The sequence below is a fragment of the Bemisia tabaci genome, chromosome 1 (assembly GCF_918797505.1).
Source record: "Bemisia tabaci chromosome 1, PGI_BMITA_v3".
Classification (NCBI taxonomy): Eukaryota; Metazoa; Arthropoda; class Insecta; order Hemiptera; family Aleyrodidae; genus Bemisia; species Bemisia tabaci.
In genome coordinates this window covers 75165893-75184839 of record NC_092793.1, presented here as the reverse complement: position 1 = coordinate 75184839, position 18947 = coordinate 75165893, and the positions used below count along the sequence as shown (strand labels likewise).

Sequence of the window (18947 nt, the reverse complement as noted above, 5' to 3'; positions counted from 1 at the left end):
ACTTTAGCCATGAATATGAATTTGCCTGAGGAAATTATTCTACATCACAATCAAAAAATTTAAAAATAAATATTTGATTCAACTCTCGAATAACCCATTACTTAGGTACTAAGTAGTATAGAGGTGTGAAATTGTGATTCTTAGGTGATCATTTGTTAAAAATAAAAAATGTTTTTCTTCCAATTTAGTGGGTAAAATGTTGTATTTGAAACCTAGCGTTGTTCTGCATTATTATGTAAGCAGCTGAGCGGGCACTGGCTCCGTTTAATTTTCACTGTCCACAAGACCTATTTAAAACCTCAAAAATTATCCGATCTCATTCAAATTTTACTGCAAAATGTTTCATAATGCTCACCTACGACGATTTCAAAATCTCCCGCCACCGACATGCGTCAATTCGTAAATTCGAATATTTTCCATTTTTCCCGCCAACTTTTGAAATTAGTCCGTTACATGTTTTTGAGGTTAATCGTTGTTGTTTTCAGTTTCTTCGACTCAAGTTACAGGATTTTGGAAATTTCGTGTGTTTATATCTAATTGTTCGAGCATTTTTTACTTTTCAGTGTTAGTGTACATCATATAAATTTACTAATTAAGTTTCTTATGAACTGATATTTATTAGTAATGTAAATCCTTCTTGTATGGAATTTCAAGATTCACTCCTGTGGACTGTGGATTTGCCTCCATCAGGTAACAATGAGCTTATTGTCCCTGCATTATCGGTTTTTTTCTTTTATTCCAGTAGAGCCAAGAGTCTTACTTTGTGGTATTTTGATAAATCACTAATGAAGGAATTAGAACTGATAATTTCACTGTTTATACTCATGGCACCAGTCTGTGTTTGTGCCGTTAGTGGTTGCTTTGTTTGCGCTGTCAATTCAAGCAGCAGTCAAGCTGCCCATGAGTATGTTTGTGACTGAACTTTATCATCAAGATCTTGTTGATCTGTGATCTTGTTGCCAAACGGTGGGTAGAGGGCATCCGTGAAGAGATGGACAGATGCCAGCTTCCGGAGGATCTCTACCATGACAGATTCCTGTGGAGAGTAGGCGTCGCAGAGCGCCCTAGCGCATCGTAAAAGCGGCTCATACATACATACATCTTGTTGCCTTAAAAGTCTATAAAGTATTTAAGAACCAAGTTACTATACAAAGTGTTGTTTGAAACTCACCACTAAGTCACATCAAGTATGTTTACTTTTCAGTTTCTGTAGATGGATGTGCATTAGCTGCGAAACACACATCGAAGCAGCCAACAAAGTTGGCTGAAATTCTTACTGGCTCGTCTGTTAGCTCTCAGGAAAAAAAAAAACAAAAGCATGGTGTCCATAAGCACAATCCACCAATCTGCTTCATCCTAGGCACATCAGTCAAATTAATTTAAGATGCATAATTGTTAGTCCTGACAGGTTATCAATGTCTCAATTTTGCTACCAATTGTTACTCAGACTTATGGACTTACCGTTTAATGTTCAGTTCAACCCCTGAACGTAACAGAACAGTTCAAACCATTCTTGGAGATACTCCAGGAAAATGGAAATGTTTGGCATTCATCTGAAAACATGCAATTCAAGTATGAGATAATTCTGTCTGAGTAGAATAACGCCAAAGTAGGTAGACCATACTAAATCTGAGCAGAGTACCTCAAATCTTTGTGGTAGAAAATACTATGATAATCATAAGCATTTTGGCTGCCCTCTTGCAAGGATATCAAAGAACCTGCCAAAGTTTCTATTGGTTTAAAAATAAATAGGTACTTATTCTTTGCCAGTGTTTAATTCTTGTATGCCCTTGTTAAGGGTTGCAGAATCTTGGAATGCTTTGTACGTAATGTGCTCAATTATCTACTGGAGATTCTTGATGCCTGTATAACTTTGATTGTCTACTGTGGTTGCATGTCAACTTTAAAGTGCTCTCACCAAAGTTAAGTCACTCATGTAGAATTTCAGATCAGTCCATCCAACTAGGTACTTTTAACCATGCATTATCGATAAAAACCATTTGTCTGATTGTTTAATATTTTACCTCAGCATTTCATGATTTTTATCAGGTTCAAAGACAATTTCGGAAGCCTGAAGACAATTTTTTGGCACCTATCTGGATAAGAGCTGGTTGGAAGTTGATAACTTAATATAAAAACAGAGTTGGAGACCTTACGCCTACTCTAGTTGGAGACCATCCCAATCAAGACTATCAACAGATGGCAGAAAAAGTGCATGGACTTCAATATTAGGTATTGAAATATTCTCTCATTCTAAGCTTAAAAGCAGTAAGTCAACCACAGTGTCCCAACTAATTCTCAGGTCTAGTTTATATACATATTGATGACCTAAATGCAAAACCTTGTACCTCCGTTTGCGGCATTGCAGACTTCCTGTCATAAGTAATTATTTCTTTGAGAAACTTGTCAATGTAATTTCTTGAAAATTTTTCTATCTAATAATTCTTCTCTGTCAGCAAAATATTCTCTGAACATTTCAAGCCATAACATTGGCTCAGAAAAATTAAATAAGAGCTGATAGTGTAAAACAATGAAATAGAGTTTCAGGGTTTTGCACTTTGGCCATCAACGTATCTAAGCTTCTTCTTCAGCGTACGAGGGCGCTCTGTGACCTTTACTTGGCATTTAAACCTATCCTCCTCCAGATCATCAGATGAATGATACCTTCTGATCTCTTCTTCCACTCCCTGCCTTCAACCTTTTACAGGATGCCCACACTGCCTTCTTCTGAAAGAACACTGAGAGCAACCTAATCGAATACTTGTTTAGGGAACCGACCATCCACCATCCTTTGCTCATGTCCTCACTAAATCAATTTACTTACGTACCCAGTTGTTGATCTATTTTTTTCTTCCTTTTTTTTGAGGCACAATTTTCATCCAGCATAAATTTTGAGACTTTTACCTTTACACAGCAATTTCAAGATCAACCTGTAAAGATCAATGATACTACATCAAATTGATGAATAGGTTAAATAACCGTTTGCGTGAATTGTCATAAACCTGTGGGAAGATAGTGTTTGATCCAGCTCTTCAAGCTAATTAGCTTGGGAGGCATAGCGTAGCTCTTATAAATGATCACTCTCAAACTTAATGTGATACACCTTACTGCAAAACTAAATTCAAAAATGAACTCTCAGAAACGGCAAAAATCCTAAAAAACACAATACTCAACCGCACAACTAGACAGGATCACCCGAGCGCTCAGGGTGTCAGACCACAACAACGTAAACCTAAAATAAGCGCTTAGTGGACTGCCCAGAACCAGAGCTGAAGCCAGCGGAACTTTACTCTGACCCCGAAAAGCTGGCCCTGAGACATCGCAAACGCATAAAAATTCGCCTTGAAAACCATGTCCACCGACTTCTCTTCCTATGCCAAGATTGCAAACATGCACTAAATACAAAAAACACACACGATTTCCCAGAAATTGTGTGTGTTTCATTGTAGTATTACCAAAAATGAATATCCTCTAAGTAACAGATAAGAATGATACTGAGAAAGAAAAATTTCAGATTTATTGCACAGCTCTCATTAGAATACACTTTGTGTTCCTGCGTTCTCGGCTTTTAATGAGGACGCAATTTTGCATTTAAAATACTTTTCTTCCAAATGTGATCTGATTCTAAGACAAGTCATGACTCTTTTTCTCTAGGTATGAAGGAAACAGTCTAATCATGGAAACGAACTTTAAACCCCAGGATGGAAATTTATCAGACCAGGAGACAGATGAGCAATCCTCCACAACAGGCGACTCCTCGGGACTCTATGCATATTATCCCAGCATAGATTTTCCTTATAGCACACGAAAATTCAAAAGGTAAGCATCCAACTTATTTGCATCAACCCAGTGGTAGTCTGCAGATAGGCAGCAAGTCTTATCAATCCAATGTTTCTGCAACCCCGATAGTCTTATAAATCCTGGTGCTTTCAGCATTGCCTTGTCTATATTTTGGGATGTCAACTATTAGTCCAGTCTCTGCAGTTCTTTAATGGGTGTATAAACTCTACTTTTCCTTCGCCTTATGTGATGGGGCTTAGCAAAGTGTCCTTTGTTCTCTGTCCGGATGTTTTCGACAGTTTTTAGATTTGTAAGATATAATCCCAGTGCTATGGGAACACTGAATCTTTTGTTTCATTTTGTCAAAGTTTGACATCTCTCCTCATGTTTTTTTATCTTTTGTTTAAGGCAGATTAAGCCAAAGTGAAAAAAACTCTAAGTGTTTTTGCAGTGTCTTTCAAGTGCGTTCTTCATATTTATGGCTGTCCTGTCATGACATCTTTTTTCATTTGTGAACTTCCCCTATAAAAGGAACTTTAATGTCAATAAACTGAAATTACTACTATTTTGGGGGTATGTCAAACAGACATTTTGGCATCAAAAATACTTGAAAACGTTAGGTAAACTAAACTGGAGTTAAGTATGATGGTTTGAGGCTTGCTGTCTGAAGAAAGTTGTGATTTTACAGAAAAACTGATCAAAATGTTTTATCTTCATAACACTGTCACCTTAAAATGGCGTTTTATGTTCTCTTTTGGCTCAGAAAAAAATAAACTGCTCTTGAGTTTTGTCATGTGGTATACCAGAGAAGTTCCATTAAGGTTCCTTTACTTACAGATGGTCACTCCATGTTTCTGGAATTATTTCAAACTGATAATTCATTGACTACTGTTACAATTTTAATTTTTCAGTTTGCTATGTGCTAAAATGAATAACATTTTGGAAAATATAAGATTTCATGCCATCCTACTCACAAAGTTTTCAATTAAATAGTCGCGAGAAAGATATGTCATCAGTAAAGTGTCAGTATGAATGAACCCTCTTATTAAAATGCAGCTTATTGATAAATCAATGTTAGATTTAATGGTCTTTTTTATCAGGGAATGGCAGTAACTTAATTCTAATTTACTTTCAATTCTGTTTTACTTTTTTCAGTCGTTTGGGTAAGAGGAGACACACGATAAATCCATTTCGAATCTCCACTGATGTGGTGGAACCACAAAACGAAAAAAATAGCTCAGGCAATAATTCAAGAGAAGACAGTAGCAGTCTTTCAATCTCTCGTGACCTGAACCTAATGGAAAAGCAACAAACGAAACCAGCAGAATTTGAAGATTCTCTGTACACCCCTGTTGTGAGGGTGGAACAGAAGTTCTCAAATCTGTACCTCAGTGGAAACAATCAGCCGTGGAGCCAATCAAAAGAGCCATTGAAACAAACATCTACCAACATTTTTAGAGGGAACACAACGACCCTGAACAGTCAACCACCTCATCAGCCTCCTCAAGGAAAAAATGTGTTCGGGTCTATCAGTCTAAATTGTCCAAATTCTAAATCAAATCAAATGTCTAAACCAGTCAAAAATGAGCCAGAAACTCAGCGTGCAAGATTAAACATTGACTTGGATGCACGGAATTTTATCAACATATTTGACATGCCATCTGTGAAATTAGCTGAAACACCACCCAGGTTCAAGCCCTCTCTTAGTCTTCCTCAGTTGCGTAATCCCAAAGCTGGAAATCCATTTTTCGATTCAGCTCCTCCTGCGGCGAAGGATCTGTCAATTAATACTTCGCCCCAAGAAACTGCGCCCAAGGACATGGATTCAGTATTGGATTTATCGATGGATAATCGTGCCAAAGGAGCTAATCTAAATCAGTTGAACACGACTGTTAACACCGCTTCTTTCAAGCCGAGCTGCAACTCTTCAGTCATCGGTGAAATAGATCACGAGGGAAATAAAGAAAACGAAAGGATGGCAAGCAAGCTCCCAGTTTCGAGAGCACCTTTGGATTCAAAACTGTTGGCGAAAGAAATATTCAAAATGCCCTCAATGGAAATTACCCCCATGAAAGCACCTGTTTCTAACTCTTTCAAAAAACCAGCACAGCCTTTAACTACAAACGCTAATAGTTCTAGTATTCCTTGTTTTGTCTCACAACCACAGATCATAAATCCTAACTTTGTCTTACCGAAATTGAATCCACGACCGCAGAGCAAACCCTACTCGTTTTCATCAGACGTTGCCAAGTTTCGTCAAAAAGAAGGTGGGCCGAAGGTGACCATCCAAAATGCACCACAGCCGTCCAATCCTAGCAGTACTCCGTGCATTAAAGTGAACAACAGATCCTACAATATTCATAGTACCATTGGAAAAGGAGGCTCTAGTGAAGTCTACAAGGTAAGGAAGTTTATTCTGATTTTAAATTTTACAAATTTGAACAGTCATACCATTTGTTAGAACCTCGGAAGAATCCTCACAGAAAGAGGGGCCCATTTCCTAGCATATCCAAAACTGAAATTGTTCGAAAATTGTAAGGGTGACTGTAGAGCATTAAAACATTCAGTTTGAGTCTAGTGATATTAAATATTACGGCACAGAATTGGTTGTCTGGCATTGTTCAGAAGAGAGCCAACTTTTCTGGCTAATTTTAGAAAAGACATTTGTATCATCAATCTCCCTATGCAAAAACTTGTTTTATAAATAAGCCAGAAAAGTCAGTTCGATACATTTTGCAAAATCTTTACTTGATGTGAAATCTCCAAGATTAGAAGTATAAGTGAAAAATGAAATGCCAAATTTCTGTTTCTCTTATCAAGAGATATCCTGTTCAAATCAAGAAACATGTAATAAGATCCAGTGTATGTCTAATGCACATTCATGCACTTTTCAATCATCTGCAAGATTTATTCATTAACCCAATAGCATACTATAGCCCATATTTTCATCAAATGCACATTGGATCAATAACTAACCAATGCACAGCTTCTCAAAATCTTGTCTTTTAGGCATGGTGTCCAGAATGGGGAAACCCGGGATTTATAAGGGAATGAAAATTTACGTTGAAAATCAGGGAATTTGTTCCAGTAACCGGGAATCTCTTCTTCTACCGCTTAGGGATCATTTCGTTTTCAAATTTGGCGGTCCAATCTGACCAAGCGCTATTATTGACTTCTTGAATTAAACATTTGAAGCTTCAAATCATCAGAGGAATAGAGAGGCTTTCATTGACCAGATAATATAAACATCAGGAACGCTATTGGAATTAAAGTTCTGAATGAGCGCCAAAGAAATGGCTGAAAGATGAATTAAAATCGATATTCATGCATGAAACTCTGGGGAGTTATATTATTTTCCCCCAGAAAATCCCGGGGAAGTGGGAGAAAACTTCGGTTTCTCATCATCAGGGAATGAGCTCCTGAAAATCAGGAAGAAATCAGGGAATGAGCCCTGTTAAAAATTCTGGACACCATGCTTTAAGGTTGGATCCCCAGATTAGAAGAAAATAGTAAAATCTGAATGTTTAAAATATAATGGAATGCATGGTGAAATAACGAAAGTAGTACAGTAGACTCTGGATTATCCGGATTAATTGGTGCCGGACCCGATCCGGATAAAAAAAAATCCGGATAATAATAGGAAACACAAACACCACCAACCAACCCACAGTATTCTTATTATGTATACATCATGTACATACCAACTTAAACGGGCTTGAAGTAGGCAGTCAACGGTCTCTGCCTTTTAGAATCCGCGTGTTTCTTGGATGCCAAATCCCAGGGGAAAAATGGGTTAGAGCCCCCTCTGTCATTTCAGGGTCAATTATTCCCTCAATAGCTGTCATATATTGGGTCCATTTTAATTTCAGAATGGGTCCACTAACTGGAATACCTTGCGATCTAGCTTGGTTCAGCCACAAAAATAAGGCTTCGTCTACTTTTGGGTACTCTGCAGTTTCCATTGTTTTACGATTTTTTAAGGAGTTGTTATCAACTTGCTTACATGGTTGCAAAATCGATTCGGATAATCCAGAGTCCGGATAATACGAAGCCGGATAGTCCAGAGTCTACTGTATTAGCTACCCGTAAACTGAGTAATGCTGTCTCTTGGAATGCACACCGCCAATAGGTATATTCTTGGATTCTAATGGCATTCGTTGATTATGTCACAGGTGGAAGATCCTGGCAGCAAATCTTTCTTAGCTATGAAAGTTGTAAAATTAGCATCAGTCGATGAAGCAATTGCTGAAGGATATATGAACGAAGTTAAACTCCTTGAGAAATTACAGGGCTGCCCGAGCGTCATTCGCATGTTTGATTAGTAAGTTCAAAAATTCATCTAAATTTTATATTCTTTGTCCTGAAAAAATAAACAATTCTCGGATTTTTTAACTACATTCGCTCATTAAATAAAATAAGGAGCATAACTCAGCCGCTTTTTTTTGCTAAATTTCAATAATTCAAAGCTGATTTTCATCTGTAATTATCCCCACGATACTGTGGCAAACTGGGTCTGCTGCTCACATTAATAGCGGCCACTTGAGTAGACTTTTCAAAAGTAAAATTGCATAAAAATGGCAAGAAATGAAGGTAGCTGGCACTTAGATGCGGTATTGAAAACGTATACTGACCAACCAATTATTGATTGGAGGAGTACATTTTACAGATTCTTTAATTAGATTTTTCATGCAATTTGCTTGACAAAAAATTTACTCAGTTGGCTTCATCTCTTGCTTCTTTCAGACCAATCGTGACTTTTAAATAGTGATGTTATGTAATGACTATTATAATCTAATTTCCTCACTTGATGAGCACTGAGCAGCAGCTCATAGGTTAGGACTACTGTCTTTCTGATCACCACACACGTACACCTGTCCACGAGATGAAAGACATAAGTGTGTGTGACACAAGCTGATACTGGATTTTCTAAAGGGTGATCAAAAAGTACCGCACCAGTGGCATCCTCGTAACTTTTTAAAAATTGTGATGGAGACTAAAAATTTTGAGAATGCTCCTATGTCAAAGGAAATGACTGTTGAAACTCCACAAAATTTTAAGCGGATTACCCTTAAATGGGACAAAAACCGTAGAAATTGAAGGGATGCTAAGGGATTTTTGGATCACTCCGTATGTCCTTGCGTACATTTTTCTATAAATGCGAAAAGATAACTGATAAATCTCTAAAGCTCGAAATTATAGCTTGACTGATCTTTTCTTAGTGTCAATATAATTTTATTGGTTCCATAGTTTAATAATAGTGTGTTTTTCAGTGAGTACATCCAAGAAACCAAAAAACTGTACGTTGTAATGGAGTTGGGCGAAACAGATTTATCGCGACTACTGAAGGACATCAAGAAGACAAAAGAGATTTCTCCAATTCGGATCCTTTATTATTGGACAGAAATGCTCACCGCTGTACAAGAAATTCATGAAAAAGGTAAATAACTCATTTTGATCTCGAATCTTACTTTCCTATCGTCATCACTCTCTGAAAACCAAATCACAAAACCTTAAACTCTGTGAAGGTTTTTTGGTAACTCTTTTGTTCATTGACTCTTTTTGGAGAGTTGCAGAAGAGTCTTAAGTAAATATAGAAGTATGAGACTCACTTACATGTATGTAATTTATTCTAATGTTTACTTGATATGAATCTCTGGCATTCCTAGTGCAATTGATTGCAAGATAAAAATCGGCCAAGCCCGCTTACTACAAAATTTTCTGTCGTCAACTTTTTAAAAATTTCTACAGCCATTATTTGCTTAACTTTAAGCTTGTTATTAGGCCTTTCTCCAACTCTAAGTCAGGCCCGGAGCAAAAAATTCCTTGACGCAATGTTCCTTTTGAACCCGACTTAAATCAGTTTTTTGAGCTTGAGACTTCAGATAGTGTAGTATTGCAGGGAAGATGATCCAGGACAGCAAGAACCCAAAATGCCAATAGAGGTATGCCTGGCATGCCTTAATCACATTTTGACTGTAAAACAAAGTCAGGTAAATATTTTTGTTGATCCTCCCCTTTTTTTCAAAGAAAAACAACAAAAAAAAAAAAAACTGAACTACAAGAACAAAAAACTTTCAAGCCTCACGAAACCTAAGTCTTCTACCAGACTTAATTTTCCTCCTTTATCTAAACTCTTCCCTTTGAGGAAAGAAGAAGAAAACAACCTTTTTGTCTCCAAGAAATTGAACTTTTCCTCCTCTGAAACGCTCTTAAAATCGAAAGTAACAACCGAATCTTACTGTCTTCACTCGTTCCTTGGGACCAGGTATGACTAATCAAGCAGCATGGAAGTTTTTGCTCCCATGTTAGGGCAGAAGTTTTAAAACTTTTCTTGCTTCTGGTATTGTCAAGTAAGACTAATGGGTTTTTGGCCTTGCACCTCTTTTACAAGTCTTGTTTCTCTTTTTTTCATTCTTCAAACCAAAAAGCTTGGCCTCAGGACTTGCTTCCTGTATTCTATTGCTATCTCTCACTTTCCAGGAATCATCCACTCAGATTTGAAACCAGCCAACTTTCTCTTCGTCTCTGGAAGACTGAAGCTGATTGATTTCGGTATTGCCTCTTCATTGCAAGGCGACATGACGTCCGTGCACAAGGATATTTGTGCGGGAACAGAGAACTACATGAGTCCAGAAGCAATTAAAGATGGTACTGGTGGCAATGACAAAAAATACAAGGTAACCTACCCAGACAATTTGCTTGTTTGAAAAAAAGGAAATAGAAGTTAATGGTAACAAAAATATGTTAACAGCTCCCTATAAGAATGCAGAAACTTTTACCATCTCATGCCATTCTTTAAACTTTAAAAATAAACTGATACGATCAGCGACAAACAGTTATGTAAAAATTTAACAATTCAAACAACAAATAACAAATTCACCATGCTCATCTATGAACAGCCAAAACAATATTGTAAACTGTTGTGATAATGACATAAATTAGAGTTTTCCAAAGTACAGCAAACAAAGAAAACATGAAAATCATTTCATGAAAAATCAGTATTTGAAAGTGTTATTTGAATGATATGAAGAATGTAAGTAAGTACCAGATTTATGTGTATGTCTAAATCATAAAATGTAAAGTTTCTTGAAAAGTCACTTTCCTTTGTTTCAGATATCATATAAATCAGATGTGTGGTCTTTAGGTTGTATTCTTTACAATTTAATTTACGGGAAAACTCCTTTCTCGCACATCACCAGTCACTGGGGAAAAATGTATGCGATTATCAGCTCAAGCCATAAAATTGATTTCCCCAACCATCCAATTCCCCCAATACTACGCCAAGCCATGCAACGATGTCTCATTCGGGATCCAAAGCAGAGGCCAACAGTGAAGGATCTCCTAGATGGCGCCTCTGGGTTTCTGTTTCAGTCGCCATGCGTCTACTCCTGTAAAGATCTTCCTCTCAAGATACAGCAATCACTGCCACAGGAATGTTGGCTGAAAATCGCTCATGTAAGTACCTTCAATTACTAATTCAAACTCTAAAGTAAGTAGGTATGTGGTATGACGCAAAATTGAAGGATAATCCTAGCTTTTTGCCTATCTCAAGTCTCTGGTTTACATGAATATGTTGCTTGCATCAACATTAAACTCCGTAGTTTGTGGGATATTGATGTAAAAATTCACTTAAAAATTCGAAGATAAATAATAGCAGATGTTCCTGAAAATTCATTTTTTAATAAAGGAAATTATGGCAATGTCTAAAAACTTTTACGGTGTTCTTCCTCACCTTGGTAGTGTACTAAGAATCCAAAATTATGAGCAACGAAAGGAATATCTGCTGTTGCAGTTGAATTTTTTTTTAATGTTGGCACAAAAAATTTTTGAATGAGACAAATATTTGTCCATGTTTGTAAACAAAAATATTTAAAATTGAGTTCTCTAAGGAGACACTCCGCAATATCCTAAAGAATAAGTTTTAAGCATTTTTCTTTATTTTTGTGCCGAAGAAGGGCATGAAGTTGCTACCTCTAATCCAATAGTGAATTAAATGCAAAGTCACAGAAGCAGGATTTAATTGTTTAACCTAATGGATTGGCAAAAAATAGCAAGATCTGTTCAATACTAACCAATACTACTACCCAATACTAACGGAGATTTCCTCTTTCGAACGCACAGTGCACGGTGTATGATGTCATCCAGTGTGGTAGTATGCAGCACGGTTTCTTCCACCTTGGACTCGTCAATTAATGCTCCACGTACTTGCTTTGGTTGCTCGACTTACGAATGATCTGAATTTATACTGAATACATGTATACTTAATACACATATACTCAATATACGTATGAAACCAAGGTGGAAGAAACAATTGTATGCACCACTCCAGTGGATAACACCTTACGTTCTGTTTTTCATAGAGCAATATCTTTGTTAATATTGGATGTGGAAACGTGATGTTTGTATAAATCAAATTAGAACTTGCTGATCTTTAATCTGAAATCATTTAAACTTCTTCCTATGACTGGCACATCTGACCCAGATTAAATTCTGAACAGGGCAAATTAAACCCTCCGATATATATATTCTCAGAACCAAGTTTTTTTTTTTTTTTTAAATGAGAATCCCGAAGTGTCTGAAGTCTAGTTTAGTTTGATAGTTTTTAGTGTTTTTTGTATTATTATTTCCTCAGGAATTTTCTCTGTGCAGTATTACTTATATTTTAGTCTTGAGTTCTTCAGCACTAAGGTCGATGATTCCTTTGTCTGAGGACTATCACAAAAAGTGGAGTAAAAAGGGAATAAATTTCCGTCAGCGTACACAATCCAAAACTATTAGAAGTTTCCTTTATCTTTATCTTTATTTCTTTTGTTTTTTTGTTGCAGCTTTTTCAAAACCAGTGAAGTCGATGGAAACTTAAAGGAAATAAATCAGTAGAACCCTGAGAGAATCCTGTTTGACCTGTGATCAACGATTGTAAATATTAGTTTCAATTATATCTAACTGCCCTATTTATTTTACTTATAAGGTTTTTTGATATCTTGTCATCGAGTCCTAGGTACATTTTTTTTAACCAGAAAAATTCCTTCTTGGACTATTGGCAAGGATAATCAATTTTATTTGATCTCTGTGCTTTGTGATCGGCTTTTTTGGTTTTTGAAAGAGGAATCTGAATGAGAAAGATATTGTAAATAACAAGCCAGGCACACTGCTGTTCAAAAGAAAAAGTAATGAACGTTTGGACTTTTCCAAATTTCCCCTGATGAAATGCACATTTTCTAGGGAACGTGATCATATTTTTTGTCTTGAAATTTTCAAAAAAATTTATTCGTCGTCCAATCTAGGGAATCTGAAAATTACAAAAGGAAAAATATTCAAAAATTTCCTCTAAACTACATGATTTTCCCAGAAAAAAGTGGCAAGATGCGATTATTCTGCTTTTCCCCCTGTCACAGCATTATAGCCTTCATTTTTATTTTTTGAATATTAACAATAGTTTTACATGCGGATTATTAGATTGAAATATTTCTGAAAGGGGTAATTTTTTAGAAAATATCTGTTCAAACAACTAGATTGTGTTTTGCAAAGAAGAACCAAAGGCTCCATGATGCTGAAAAGATTGTTGAGCTTCTTGTACTTCGTTAAAAACATTTGAAAAGTTGAACAGCTGCTATTTGTACATGAAGACTGAATGTAATCAGATTTGAAAATTGCAGTGTTTGTTTGTTGGTCTTTTTATATTCGTATTCTCATTCTTTTACTGCACCTGAAAAGGTTGCGCTATCCTAGCAACATTACTGGGCTCTTGATTCCTTTTTGCCACTTAAAAGTTGATTGTACTCAGCGGTGACTATTCTGACTGTTCACAACTTGAAATCCGTTTACTAATAGACTTTTAAAGGGAAAAAAACCAAAGAAAACAAACCCAGAAAAATTCAGTTCTGATCTCAGATTGACTGAAATGAATGTAATGATCAATGACGATCCTGATAATCATCTATAACTAATAAAACGTGCTTATTCTGCAGGCCTTCCCTAAAATTGGCAGGAGGATATGGAGCAAGTTAACAGAGATGCACCAAGTTTTTTTGGAAACAGGAGGTTTGTTCGTTAAATTCGTTTAGCAGAATATCAAGGAATTTCTTTTGAGAAAAACATTGCATTTCAAAATGTTTGATGTTAATTTACTGCGGCATGTTTATTTAGTTAAGTCTGAGCAATGAAATGAAGTTTTCTGCAAGAGGAATTTTTTTATCCGTGTTTTCAGTGGCATGGCTCTGTAGTTGATTCTTCTGCAGATTCATCGAAGTCTGCAACTGATAATGAATTAAGTGAGAGAGAAACCAAGTCCATCGCTCTTATGTAGAATTCTGCTCACCAGCTAGCGAGCATACTCCTTGTTTTCACAAAAGCTTGATATATTTCTATTAATTCAGTCCATGTTGAGGTTTATCCTCGTTTATCTCCACCTTTAAGAAAATCATTCTTGAAAATGCTTACACGAAGGTCACTTTTAACATAAAGGGGAAAATGCTTTTTCTCCCGCCATTACCTGGCTCAGTGCTTTTTTTCCACCTTTTTCTTCGACTCGCACCCCTGATTTTAATCAATGTATGAAAGATTGTAAAATATAAGGGATTTTTTGACGTGCTTACTTGCTTATTTTTTATAAGGCTCTCAAAATTTTCTTTGATCAGCCTCGTTTTAATGTGATGATAAAATTTTTTGATTAAGGTCTAGCCAAGTAAATGCTTTTAAATAAGGCATACCAATACCCAAAGTGCAATACCACTTATCTCCAATGCGATGTTTTAAAATTCCCGTTCCTATTTTATTTTTTTGAAGAGAAACAAGGATACTTTAAAGCTTGAAATTTATAGAGAATATCTTCCTAACAGAGAAGAAAAACCAAGGAGGTTTTCAAGAAATTACGGTTGCAAAGAAAAAATAATGTATGACTGGAGGTGTGCAACTTCGCAAAAGGAGATACGAGGTTTTGCACCAGGCCATTGATTTTTATTATCATTTTTTACAGTCAGACCTCAGTCTAAAAATTGTACAATCATAACAAAGTTTAGTAAATTGTATAATTCTTGTAACACTTCCTATTTTGTACATCTTGTTGGTTTTTATATTGTGTTTTTAATGTTTGTCTTTCACTAATTCTAACTTTTTTAATTTTGGATTCAAAAATTTTTTTTCCTCATCTTCAGGTTAATGATCAAACTAAAAATAATTCAATAAATATGATCAACGATAAGCTTTAAAATTACGGACAGAATGTGAAAAGGAAAACAAATCGCATAAAAAAAGGAAGAATTGAAATTTATTCTCGTCTTTTTCTGCTAGATTAACAGATCCGGAACTTCCCTCAAATAGTGTACATAACATATGTAATAGCACCTTTGGGGAAAAGAAAGTTTGAATGAGTCAGTGGTGTCTAAAATTCATTTTCCCTAAATACTGAGCGTTTAAATAATTTTTTCGAATTTTTGTAAAACAGAAAAATCAATTTTGAAGTCGCCTAAATATGGACCCATTTGAAATTATGCTTTTGGCGGTCTGATATGACATAGGCAGGTGAGGAAGTCCGCTTTTGCCGATTGGCTAAAACTCAGTCAAAGATGTGGCCTAGTTCCGCCATCACGACTGTTGACCTCTCATTTGTCAGATTTTAATCAACTTTTTCTCCTCTAGGAGTTCTTCTAAAACTTGTCAATGGGCTTTTTTGGTTTTTTTTATGATACTTACAGAAATGTAATGCCACTGACCCATTTTTGAAGCCAAGTGTTTGCTTCTCTGTGTCTTTCAGTTCACACTTACCACTTTTCCATCGTACAATACCCACATGTGTCAAATCCAGTATTAAACACAACATCTATTAACATCCAGTATGGTAAATTCCACGTTGGAAAGGTATTTTTCAATGAGCTACTTTTTCTTTGATGAATTTATCAGTATCGTGTATCTGAGAAAGAAATTTCAGTACAACTGACCAGTAATTTATAGAATATGTGAATCCATTTTCATAGTCAGTTTAGTTTTATCAGAGATTGTAAATTGAAACTGACTGATCTTGAAGTGAATCCTTTACCCTAATTTTGTGCTCTTGGGTTGATGCTTGTAAAATTGATTGCATGAAATTATCCTAATGGTGGGAACCTAATTGGTACCCTCTCCTTAGAACTATGTTTTTGGTCCTCCACTTTCCCTTAGACATTTTTCCTCGAGCTTCCTTGAAAAATAACAGTTTTTGAGTTTAAAATTTTTGAATTATCGAAAGACAACTGTACTTATTAATGTATATCTCTAATACCTGTGCACATTTTGTTCAAATTTGAAACTCTTCTTCCAATAAATGACTGAAAATAAGAAAAAACAGAAGTTCAATGTTTTACTTGTTTCATTCATATTTTCAAAAGATAGTCCAACTGGGATCATTTAACGCTTATACTCGTCAAATTCAGCCAGAAGATCGATCCTAACCCGCACAAAATTGGGGACATCATCAGTCCTCTCTTGAAATCTTTGTGTAAGTGTTACGCTTCGTTGGCAGAATTCCCTAGACCGTAAACTGAGGGATTTTTGTTTGCCCCGTCCACGGAAAAAAATGACTGTGCGCGGATAGCCATCTTGGTTTTGTCAATTAAAAGTTGGTGCTGTATACATGAAAAAATTGATAGAATAACCAATGGCATTGTATTGTCCACAATGTCTTTAGGGAAATCAATCATTTTCAATTAGTTCCTACTAGCTATTACAAATCTGTTCACCGAGACAAAATTGATGGTAAACTGCTCAATCAAGTTGACTCATTGCACCAAAGAGTGCGCTTGCGCTTCACCTATCTTGTTTTTGGTTGATGCTACTCGGTTAAGTGGGCTCATTGAACTACAGAATGCGTTAGTGCAAATTATAAACTTGTTGATTATGAAGGTCACCATCTCAGATAACTCAATTAAAGTATTTTGTTAGTAGTCTGCCCCGTCAATTTTTTACGCTTTACCAACATTGAGTCACCAAAGATAGCAATCAGATATGGGCTGATTAGGGAAAGTATGTTGATAAATTTTCAAGAATTCATATTCAACCCACCTTGTGTGACTGATAAGCGTGTAATGTTCGTGGAGCGTACTCCTTTTCCAGTCCCTGGCTCGGGTGACGGTAAAGTCGCCGCAGAACTATATGACTTCGCGCAATTAATTATTCTTGACTCTGCTCAGTTTTAATGATAATTAAAGGGCACTTATTACGACAATTCAGAAACTCGGACGATGTTAAATTTTTCACTGATTTAAAAAAAAAGGATTAAAACGAACTAAAATATTCATCAAAACCAAAAATTATTTCATTCTAAAAGTAAAGTATACCTCATATCGTAATTTTTGAGGGGAAAAATAAAACTAACACTAATAGGAGGTAAAAATAGGGCCGCGAAGCGGCCCATTGATGGCGCAGAGCGCCTTCAGGGGGTTGGACCGCGTAGCGGTCAGGGGGCATAGTCCCCTAGTATTTGACTATTTGCCTAGGCATTTGACAAAATGCCTAATTTTACTATTTGCCTGCGACATATCGATTGCAGTGTTTGAAAATTTCTTTCCTCCCCCCTCCCCTTGGCACCAAGTTTTACGAAAATCCGACGAGCAGGAACCGAGATAGCGTTTTAGGCCACACCCGCCACCTTGGTTTTTCGAAATTAGACTGAAAATTCGAATTTAATCGATGGAATGGGAGCCGATGTATCAATTTAGTCTACGTCCGCCGTCTTAAATTTTCAAATTCAGAAAAATCAACCTTGAAACGCATCATACCCAAAATCTAAGCTCAGATTCGGCTTCCTCGTGAAAAATCGATGCTATTTCATGTATCATTTAATACCATAGCATAAAGAAAAGAGGGTAATCGTAGGCGTAAAGATTCTATCAAAGCCGGCCGGTATGCGGAAGTAGGCACAGAATCCAAACGTTTGAGCTACGCCGCCAGGCGCCAGGCGCCAAGCATTTGGTTCGTCCGTTTCCGAGAAAACAAACTTCTTCTTACTCATCAGCTGACCCACTCCGAATCACCCATGTTGCCACGTCGGACTGATATGTTAGAATCTACACGCCTACGTTAATCTCTTTCCTTCATGATATGGTGACATATGATACATGAAATTGCATCGATTTTTCACGAGGAAGCCGAATCTGAGCTTAGATTTCGGATATTATGCGTTTTAAGTCAAATTTTCTTTTATCTATTTTAAATCACTCAGGAAAATTTGCGGAAACTCATTAGAATAACAGTGTGTATTCTTTTAAAAACATTGATCAGAAATAAAACATTGACGGTATTTGAATCCATTAATCTCCGAGATAACTTGAACACGGTTGTTCTACGACTTTTTACGTACGTTGTTTTCTTCCGCATTGGTTGTCGGCAGCGTAGTGGCCAAAGGCCCCTGGTACTAATAATAGTTTTCAAAATCAATTATTTTCTACATTCAAAATTCCAAGGTAATGGCAGAAATTTATCAATTGTTACTAATGTTTTAACAATGTTTCTTGTCAATTGTATGCTGTCGTTAAGCTAAACATCGCAGGTTTACCAGTAAGCTAGGCATGCACTATATTTAACACCATGTCAAGGCTTCAGTACTTTAGAGGGGTAATTTTTTTATTTTCTATTCTACATAATCTCACTTGTTCAAGTAAGTAGCCTGGGATTATTTGTCCAATGCTAGAAGCACTTTAGCCAATCATAAAAATAATCCTAGTTTGAAAATTTTGAATTGATTCTCGACATGAAAAGAAAAAAAGAAAAAATAGATAAATAAAATGCAGTTATGAATAACAACGAAGAGATATTTAATGAAGTATGAAAATTAAAATAAAGTGACTGAATTAAAGTAAAAAAATAAAAAATTGCAAGAAATAAAATAAAGTAAGTAACGGTAAAATACAGGGAAGAAATAAAGAATAAATAATCAAAGAAAAATAATATTAAGTAAAGAAAAAACAATACAGTAAAACATTAAATTAAGTAAAGAAACAAAGGAAAAAAAATTAAGATAAAGTAAATAAATAAAAAATAAATAATCAAAGAAAAATTATATTACGTAAAGAAAAAAAACAAAGTAAAAAAATTAAAATGAAGTAACGAAATAAAATAAAGTGAAAAACTGAAATAACGTTAAAAAATAAAATGAAATACAAAAATTAGAAAAATGAATGAACCAATCTCAGTAT

The 18947-nt window shown here is 35.9% G+C and overlaps 1 protein-coding gene across 1 annotated transcript; it reads left to right on the top strand.

Moving 5' to 3' along the window:
• The first annotated feature begins 453 nt into the window (after window positions 1-453).
• Window positions 454-17135, top strand: LOC109036373 (dual specificity protein kinase Ttk). Its single transcript, XM_072306178.1, has 9 exons — window positions 454-690; window positions 2050-2232; window positions 3655-3819; window positions 4936-6181; window positions 7953-8101; window positions 9051-9217; window positions 10261-10457; window positions 10894-11235; window positions 12606-17135. Exons 2-9 carry the CDS (start codon window positions 2216-2218, stop codon window positions 12621-12623), a joined length of 2301 nt encoding a protein of 766 aa, XP_072162279.1. The 5' UTR covers window positions 454-690; window positions 2050-2215; the 3' UTR covers window positions 12624-17135.
• Window positions 17136-18947: the final 1812 nt, after the last annotated feature.

Excerpts from the sequence above, each read along its gene's own strand:
- LOC109036373 (XM_072306178.1), top strand. Across the intron at positions 6,182-7,952 it reads GCTCTAGTGAAGTCTACAAG|GTGGAAGATCCTGGCAGCAA; the intron begins GTAAGGAAGTTT and ends ATTATGTCACAG. Across the intron at positions 8,102-9,050 it reads GTCATTCGCATGTTTGATTA|TGAGTACATCCAAGAAACCA; the intron begins GTAAGTTCAAAA and ends TGTGTTTTTCAG.